We start from the raw sequence: 10400 nt of genomic DNA, 5'->3' as shown, positions 1-10400 counted from the left end.
GAGAATAAATTTGTGGACAATATGGAAAGGGGGGGAAAGGAATGCTGTGTGAAAGCACCTTCAAGTAGCAGGCCATGCAGCTGCAAATTCTACCTAACCCGGCCACTAGAGGGAAGCAAAGTAACCTGCTCAAAACCAGTCCAAATTCCGATTTGTGGACAGATCCAGTGGATGTCATCCAGTTTGTGGAGCTCAGCACTCAGGCTGTTCAGGGTTAAGCAGAGCCCCTCTTCCTCAGGGAACTCGGACTGAGGAGGATGAGAAGAAGGGTGCGTGAGAGATCAGATGGCCAAAACGTGGCAGCAGCTAGTGGCGAGAGAGGTTACCGGATGTTTTCCATCCAGAAGCATGGTTGTCTCTGCCTGGAGAACTTTGCTGCTGTTGACAATTTCCACGGCTGTGCTGAGACTCCAAAACTGAAAATTAACAACACTGGTTTGAGTTATTTATCCCAAACCTACAAAACATGTATCTTTGGGAATTAAAGTCAAACATTTGGGGTTAGTGCTACATCAAAAGCAGAATTGTGGCGCACTTTTCTTTTTAAATCCATGACATGTCAGGCCAAATGTTCTCTGGACTACAGTAAAGTAGTCCTGTAACATTAGTCTAGCCCTGCACTCACTTTATCCGCGTACATCAGAATATGGTACAAAAATGGTATGAAATTCACACAACACACCGCGCTGTAAAAGCTGTATCACGGGTACTTCGCATGGATGCACTCTGGGATGGTTTGGGGTTGACACGTAACAGCGTCCCCGCACATCTCATGTACAAATGTGCATTGAGTGGGTCCAACAGGCCGTCTGTAGTCCCTTCTGGACCCATCTGACTACACCTGGTGCCCCTACCTCAGGGCTGGACAGCTTCCTCGGTCAGCACCGTGGCGCTGGCGTTGACAGCGTGTGCCAGCTCCTGCTCCACCAGCTTGTGGGTCTTGGCGGCCTCGCGGATCCTGGGGAGGAGTGAAAACAGGAAGCGATAATATATCAAGTGTTCTAATAAAAACAATGGTATGTCAATGTCATGGGTGTGTGTTCCGGTTTTTGTCTTCCCCCTGTTTCACACACACCTGCTCCTGAGAGCATCTTCACCACCTGTGCCTCGTTCACCCTATTTACCCCTTGTATTTAACCTCGTGTCTCATTCTCTCTCATCGCCAGTTCCTTGTACCTTGTCGTCGTGTTCCAGCATTCCTTGTTGCCACGTCACAGACTCACAGTAAGACGAGACCCTGTTCCGATTATCGACGTTGCCTTTTTGCCTCATGTTTTTGGATACTGTTGCCTTTTTTGGATTGCCTGCCTGTGCACCGACCTATGCCCGTATATTAAACCTCTCTTTTTTGAACCTGTCCATTTGTTTTGGAGTCGTGCATTTTTGGGTCCTATCCTCTGTTCCGTTCATGACAGTCAAGTTAGGACATCATTCTGTTGGATATACGTTGATTTATATGGACTTCACAAAACATTTGGCCAATATGGGGTTAATTTCTACATTGAAACACTAAATGTTAGTGGTGTAAAAAGAAAAGTAAATACAATGACAGCAGAGGTTATATAAGGATGTGCACTCATTTTGGCTCAGTTCGAGTTGGTTCACCGGAGTGCGAACATCGCGAACCTGCTGTGCTGTGATTGTGTGCCATTAGACCTGAGGAAGGCTCAAGGAGCCGAAACGTTGTCTGGGCACACAGAATTGGACCGGAATTCACAGCCTATTTCAGATTTGGCCATTTTTTTAGTTTTTTTGGGTTTAATAAAAAAAAATTGTTTTGAGCGGGGAATTATATAAAAATACATTATCAATACAGATCTAACCTAATAAATAGCACAATTGAAAACAGCCATTATTATTTATACAACAAAGGCGAATCCATTACAATTAATAAATAAATGAATATTACTGGAGAAAATATAAATATACACACAAATTAAAAACACAAAAATGTGGAATGGACAGTGGACCCAAGTCCACTATGGACGACAACGCCAACAGGCGCGTCACCAGGAACGGGAACGGGAGGACGGAGGGGAGCGTTGGGGGAAGCACCGTGCACCCCCCTCCCGATCCTGGAAGGGGGATTACGTCCCTGTGTCCGGGAGAGGGAGGGCTCGGTTCCCCTCACCTAACCTAACTAACCCTAGGAATCGGTTTCATTCCCCTAACCCGAAACCCGTTACTATATTATAAACACCAGCAAATCATTTATTCCACTTTGTAGGTTTCAAATACAGAGGATTTAATGGCAACCCTTTATGATCTAGAAATATGAATGAAATAACAACAGAATATTTCTACCAGCAAATGTTTAATTGATAAAGGATTACTTGATTGAAAATCTACTACTAAATGAATAGCCCCCCCCCCCCCCCCCCCTAGTCTCTAAGTATGTGGTACAGTCCGCCCCTCCCCCCATCGGGCCATCCCCCCACCCTTACTGAAGAGAATGAATGAAATCACATTGAAATGCAGCACAGTCTCTACAGCAACACGTTCTTCAAGTGGAGCCGGCACACATTCCACTTGGTCTTTTCCAGTTTCTCGGCTGAAGTTTTGCAATGAGCTTGCTTGTGTTGTTGCTGCTGATGCAGCAAACAGCTTCCCAACAGAGAGGTGAGACTCTTCCTCGTCATCATAGATGCACAAATGTGATCAAAAGTTTATCAAATGTGACTAGAGTCAATATCAGATAGCTGATAAAGAGAATCTTGAGTATATTGTAGCCATGCTATGAACCCTAATTGGAAGTTCAATTGGCAAAATGATTAACAAAAAGATAAATTACGCTACATGTGAACAGTGCTAATTCGAATTTCCTGTTATTAATGGTTATTTAGTTGTGCAACAGCCAGTAGTTCAAAAAGCACTTCAACACGTGCGTCCTTGACACAATACACAGAGATCAGTGTTTAGTCTCTGAGATGTTTTCTCATGTAGCCCTTCACAGTCACATGGGAGACATGTACATAAAAATTAGTATCGAAGCTAGGCACATGGGGGATTGCTATGATATGCTGTGATACCATATTTATTTGACAATGGCTTCATTTGGAAAACATTTGTTGTTTCTAATTTGTTGTTTCTACTTTAAAAAATGTCTTTATAATGTATAACATAAGAGCAGTACACAAACATGAATAAACAAATTATTTTAGACACACACATGCAACACAACAGGACATCATTGACAACTGGACAAAATTGCTACCCTTCACAGCAGCATTAGCTGCTTTGTATGACACTTGCTTGCCCATTGTGGCATTGTCCTCGATATCTTACAGCACTTTTGTCCCAATTTCACATTTATGAGACTCAAAACTCTGATTCAAATTGTGTGTGTGTGTGTATGTGTGTTCTGAAACCATTTGTGACCTGGTGGGAAACACACACAGCATCAGTGTGGGTGATAATTAGTGTTCACAATCACCACCTCCCCCACACACAAACACAAGTGTGTGTGTGTGTGTGTGTGTGTGTGTGTGTGTGTGGGTGGGTGTGTGTGTGTTAGGGAGAAAGAGACCACCCAGTTGATGCTATCACACCTTCACAGCTGTGCTCACAAGACTGTTGACCCTCTGAAAGTTTTGTCGGGCTTTCATAACCAAACATGAGTTGGAAGTGTATTTGACAACAATGATCAGTTAGGGTTAGACTCACGTTTTTGTATTCAGACATTTGAAGGCTTTGGGGTTTACACCCATCCAGTTTCCGTACCTCTTTTCCTCACTAGGGTCGCTGGAACCTATCCCAGCTGTCTTGGGGCAAGAGGCGGGGTACACCCTGAACTGGTCGCCAACTAATTGCAGGGCACATATAAACAATCAAACCACTCACACTGACATTCAAACCTACAGGGAATTTAGCATCTTCAGTTAAACTACTATGCAGAAGAAAGGACAGTACCTGGAGAACACTCACGCAGGCATAGGTAGAGCATGCAAAGTATACCTAGGCGATGCCGGATTTGAACACAGGTCCTCAATACTGTGAGGCAGATGTTCTAACCAGTTGTTCACCGGTGTTTCCACCCATCCATCCATTTTCTATCGCACTAACCTGTCCTGGAGCCTCGCCCAGCTGACTTTGGGCGAGAGGCTAGGGACACCCTGGACCAGTCAGCAGTCAATTGCAGAGCACATATTGAGTAACAAAATTTCACACACAGACACACACGCACAGTTATTGCTAAGGATAATTTGGTTTTACTAAACTTAAGAAGCATGTTATTGGAATGTGGGAGGAAGCCGGAGTACCATGAAAATAACCCACGCAAGCACACAGAGAACATGCAAACTCCACACAGTAATGCCAAAGCCCCGATTCAAGCTCCCAGCCTAAGAAATGTGAGGCAACTGGACCTGCGTGCCAGTGGTCGTATTTGAATGAGAATATCAAATGTCATTGGCACAAATGCTCATTGTGTGGGAACTTGAGAAAAACATTCTAGCTGACTGAAATTTCAATATGACAGCCATTTTCCAAAAAGTACATACATTTACTGCCTAACATCCAAACTATGTTAAGTTATATGCTGGTATGATTTGAATCCATATACATAATACCATTGAACAGTTATTACATAATACAATTGAACAGTAAGTAAATGTAAACTGTGTGCATGACATGTTTCTCCTAATTTGTCACGGATGCAGGTTTGCATGGTGGAGTGGGTGGCAAAAGTGGTGCACACAAGCACAGGGAAGCAGGGAGAAAAGTACAGGACGAATAAAAAATACATATTTTCAAAAACAAATAGCTAAACAAGGCATGTGGAAAAATAAAAATATTAAATCACACAACCTAGAAAAAAATCGAGAATGCAAATAAAAAGAAACACAAGGAAACAATACCCTCTCCACTATAAGATAACACATCACAAAATACAACAATTATCTGAGTGACAGACTGAAAGAAAGCAGGGAATTAAATACAATTGATGAGATGACAAGGCACGCCTGTGGCTGGAGTGAACTGATTGATTGACACAAGGAACAGAGCTGACAGGAACCAAATGAGCAGACAAAAATGAACATGGGACCGAGGACAAGACGTAACATGAAACAAAACTACATCTAATCAAAACAATGCAAAAATCCACACAAACACCGACCATGACATAAGTCAATGCTTACCAGTCTTTATTGAGCCAAGGCAAATGTTTTATGTTGGAAAACAAATCTTGACACACAACCGCAAAAAAATTTCATACATAGTATACTTACTGAAATAATGATCTTGTCCCAAATTTACTTATTCATAGTATGAAATGTGAGCCTGTTTAGTGGACCACTTGGAAATTATTCTGTTGTATCAATGGCCAAAAGTGGCTACAATGCTTGATTGTACTTTCTGCCATTGAAAGGAAAAGCATTGAATTTTTCAGACCGACACTATACGTGGCTGGCATAGATAGACGAAAAAATATACTTTGCTTATTCTAAACGAAATAATTTACAAACCATTTAAAGTCCCCCTAAAGTCACAAAAATGTCTTGTACATTTGATATATCACAGAAAACAATTTACAGTAGTGCTGTCTACAGCAGTCAGCCTGGAATTTTTTTTTCTACTGGTCCTCCTCCTCCTCCTCGCCCCATGATGTCCCAATTGTGTGCCTGATGACCCTAACGCCGTTGCACCAGACCTCTGGCAGCTACTCGAACCACTGGCAAGATGCCACAGGGTGGTGGATCATGTCCAGTTCGCCATTGCCTCACAAGGGGCCAGATGGCAGAGCCACTAGCCCAAATAACACAAAACACATTTTACTTCAAGGAAGATGTAGTTTTTGGAGCTGTGGACATGTTGATGATTAACTGCATGCTACACTAGTAGGTAGAGCTATACTGGTGGAACTAGGGCAAGATTTTATGAAAAAAGAAGTGGCAATTTCACCAAATGGCCACTGCATGGAATAAGGGCACTTGGCATGTATATAGAGGGAGAGGGCCTCATGCTATAAATTAGACGCCCCGGCCCACTGTGGTCACGGGGCTACTTTTTAGCCCCGCCCAAATAATCCAGCCACTTAACTAGATGAAAAAAAGTTTAAAACTATAGCTCAACAATTCAGTACTATATTGTTCAGTTTTACTACATTTACAGCACTTCTCTTCAAACACGTCATGAATTTAGAAATAAAGCAATTACCTTGGGGTGACTTCAAGTGAAATCGGATCATTTCACACGATACACCTGATGATTTCACGGTGCATTTGTAATTGAGAACCACTGACTGAAACAACTACAAAGATGGCTCTACGTACAAAAGCACAACTCCGCTCATTCCTGTAATGTAGGGAAATGTGGAATTAGCCTCGAAGGGCAGGAATCCTTGACTTTAGGCCTCGAGAAGATGACAAAGCTCACTCTTGCAGCCTCAAGGCTACCACATGGCTAAAGTGCTGGAGTTGGCAAAACGTCCTTTCAAAGCTTAAATATAGACAACTCCGATGTAGGGGTTAGAGCCTTGTCAAAACTGTCAGCTCAGAATTCATTTTGAAATATTACTGTAATTGCACTTTGTTAAAATTGCCACTAATCTGTTTATACATGGACTGCAGGAGCAAGATGTAAGGTAAATATTTTGTTTGAAATTTGTCAAATTATGTCTATGTATTAATTGACCAAAACCTAATTGAATGGTGAAACATTGTTTATTATGACAAACAGACAAATGTATTGCACAGCTGTGGGATGTCGTTGGAAATGCATTTCACACCTTTACCTATAGTGTTAGGTTTAGGGCCAGACACAACTAAATAACTGTTTAGGCCCAGAAACACACTGAAAAAAATGATACTAAAAACATTCTCATTGCACATTTATTTCTCAAATAATCACTTTCACAGTATACTGATACCAAGTTGCATGTTTGGACCAGCAACTGAATAATTCAGGCCAAAAATGACATTTAGCTGCTCCACTATTTTGTGTGACATTGGATGAGATCTTTTGTGACAATTTGCGAGTCCCCGAGGACAGGTTTTGAAATATGGGTCATTCCACGGATGTGGTGAAATGTTACGAGGAACTAGTAATGGCTAAATACATTAAACGGCATCAAATATTAACACACAACAGTATCGTCAGTAATCGGGTATCAACATGTAGATGTAAAATAATATTGTATCAATAATTTTCCACCTCCAATTATTTTGCAATAAACCATGTCAAACTCATTTTTCTGGTTTTTGACCAGCGCCGAAGTGTGACATTTCATCAGTCATCAACGGAAATAGGCACAGAGTGAAAACTATCAGCAAAATCATGCAACCACTTCGCCAATATCTGCTAAAAGGGTGTGCCTACCACTCAACACAAGTTAATGACATTCCACGGCAAGATTTCTTACAGGCACTTGTTAGAAATAGGCATCGTGCTCGTAACTTTGTCGGTCAAAGCGCGCTACGCGCAAGCGGCCACTCAATTTCATAACTGTAAACAAACAATGACAATTTTACAACGGCTATTTGGAATTGATGCAAAAATCTCCAAAAATAATCGTAGAAGGATCAATCAATTGCTTCAGAACGAGTAGGAGACAATATTGACTTACATTTTTAAGTGTCGCTCATATTTTCGTTCAAGCGACTTGGACAAAATAACAAAAACGGTCGACTATTTTGCGACATCGATCACCCAGAAACATTTTCGGCTTACATACGACCAGCATACGGCAGAATTTTAGCTTGATGGGAACATGGAGGGGCCGGTAGAACCTGCTAAGTGTTTTCAAGAAAATCATGTCAAAATGTTACAAGCTTCGATCTCAAACGGTCAAGTTAGTAGCAATGATGAAAAGCGAGTTTGTATAAAATAAGATGGTTTCTTGTTTGATTTGTCGAAGGAGAAATGATTGGTGACTTTCGACCGTTTTCTATCGCTAGTGCACAGGCTGTTTTCTGTCTCTCCTGATTGCACTGCTGACTCGCTGGTAATTTTGACGAGTCACAGCAGTGTTGAGGATGTGGTCATGATTACGCACATTCTTTAATCCTGATTATTAAACTTGGATTCAGTTCCGATTATAAACGCCTCCTATCAAACGTTTTTAACTATTTTTGATCAAAAAATATGATTCACTTTGTTGGTAAAAATGTTGATGTTGTGTGGTGCACTGTGGATTGTTACCGGTGCTTGTAACATGACATGGGCCCTGGCAAAGACCGCTGGTGTCAAAATAACGCACGGGTCTAAATGGCTGTATGATCGTTTACTAACACTGACTTCTGTAGAGACATTGTGTTCAGAACTGTGTTAACGTTTTGAAATCGTAGTATTGTTCAGTCAAGGCTCGGTATTTGGAATACATGTTGAAACTCTGGAATGCCATGGTGTGTGGAACTGGAAATGTGTTTGACTGGCACAAAGCCCAGTCAAAGTTACATACATGCTGTTCTTCATAAACAATTTTGTGTGTTCTTCCAACTGACAAATCGTAACACTGAAAAGGTACATCTAGGGTTTTAGCAGTCAAAAATGCCAATAGTTAAACCTGAATAAAAATAAAAATATATAAAACCTTAATGTTCCCTATGATTTAAAATCTTGACTTTTCATTGTTTATCATGTACAAACAATTAGATAAACATAGTTGGTCAATTGATTTAATTGGAAGTTAAAAATGGCAAGTGATGGAACATGTCAACGTTCAAGCTTCAAGTTGATGGTCTAACTGTGAAGGGTATCATACCAAGTAAGGAAACTGATATTGAAAAATTCACTGGTCCTATTAAGTACTGATATCCACTGAATTCCTTCACTTATACCTGTTAGTATTCAGGTCCTTCATTTTCCATGTTTGATTTTTAGTCAATGTTACACACATCTATATTTGCCCGAAGTAAATTTTTTTTACTCGATACTTTGCGGTGCATTAACAAGTTAGACATAAATTGGTTTGTGAACCTACTCTAACTCTAGTATTTGTGTGAAAAATTCCCAAGGTTTTCATACAATAAACAGCGTTCCATGTTCATATCCAGAGTCAGTGTTACAAGCGACCACTGGTCAAATAATGGTCATATGAAGTAAACTATGTATGTTTTTATCCCATGAAGCCCTAACCCTAACTGGTATACTTCAAAGAAGTTTTACTAACATATTTTCAACAAAATTATTCAAGTTCTTACATTTTTCTTACATGTCACAAATTGTGTACCCCCTCAGTGGAATGACCCATATACAAAAATAACAAACAACAACAAACACAAATATAAACAATCAGCGTTGGCCTATTCTGCTCGACAATGCAGAAATTGGGTATGGCTCGTAAAGCGGTCTATGAATATGGCACAGAGGATCAGGGTCAAAACATCTTGTCCGCTTTACCGTCTTCTAAATATGGCACATGGTCTGGCAGCCCTTGATGACAATACTGTGGCCTGGAAGTACAACACATGCCCAACTATCTACTGGTAAAGGTCTAATGGATATACACACCTCTACCGGAACCATCGCTCCCACACAAAGATGACTGAAAACAATTCTGGATCTATTCTTCATCTTATATCCACTTGGAAAAAGAAAATTAAGGACAGTTTATACACAAAAGGAGAAAAACTTGAATGAGAAACAAAGACGTGTAGCGGACACGCCATGAAAAGATGACACCCAGCACCCCAGTCTCCGGTGAGACTCGCTCTTCCCACCGAGATAGATGACCACGGAGTGGGGAGATGTAACTTCACATACAGACGCTAAATGAATCAACAGCCATAATCAACAGAAGCAAGACACAGACATTTGCTTTGGCATGCCGACGCTAAGTGAATTACCAGCACCTGGAGCTTCAAAGCGGAGACCAAAGATACAGAGTTCACACTTTGGACGCTAAATTAATTTCCTTCCACCACCAGCCAGCCTGGAGGATTTCACCAACCAAGGCGTCTCCACCCTGCGGGGCACCGTGCCACTTGGCCGGTCAAGCTGGGAGCTTGGACAGAGCAACAGCCACATCCACAGGTGACGGAATGCCACTACAGACGTGGGTTCATGAGACACAGTCTGTACCGGACTTGGCTGGGAGTTAATAGTTACATGAACGCCACTAGTGACTGTATTGCTGCAAACTTAAATGTCTGATGTCGAATCTTTTGTCAACTGAACCAGATGAAATGTTTCACTCCACACCACACAAATGCCACATTGAAAATAGTAGTGTTCTCAACAATCACATATCATTTGAAACATTCGTTACAGGTATTAAAGAGGATGACCGTGGGACAATGCAAAGCGGGAAAATGGTCTCGTTATCTTAAATCCAATCATTAATATTTTATTCCACTGGTTATAAAACAAGAAATAATACCAAAATGGGAAATTAACACTCAGAGGCAGTCCAGCTCCCCTTTTGGTCCCAAAGGTGGTTGAAAAGGAAGGCGGGAGCTGGT

General features: G+C 41.3%; 1 protein-coding gene across 1 annotated transcript in view; it reads left to right on the top strand.

The window, feature by feature from the left end:
- Nucleotides 1-2531: 2531 nt before the first annotated feature.
- Nucleotides 2532-10400, top strand: part of lama1 (laminin, alpha 1) — a 35312-nt gene continuing 27443 nt past the window's right edge. The window contains exon 1 of the mRNA XM_061667078.1: nucleotides 2532-2619. Within this exon, the coding sequence (XP_061523062.1) occupies nucleotides 2565-2619 (55 nt within the window). The 5' untranslated portion in view covers nucleotides 2532-2564. The remainder of the gene's footprint in view (nucleotides 2620-10400) is intronic.

The sequence above is a fragment of the Phycodurus eques genome, chromosome 21 (assembly GCF_024500275.1).
Source record: "Phycodurus eques isolate BA_2022a chromosome 21, UOR_Pequ_1.1, whole genome shotgun sequence".
Classification (NCBI taxonomy): domain Eukaryota; kingdom Metazoa; phylum Chordata; class Actinopteri; order Syngnathiformes; family Syngnathidae; genus Phycodurus; species Phycodurus eques.
Note: the sequence above shows the minus strand (reverse complement) of the source record. Positions and strands in the feature narration are given on the sequence as shown.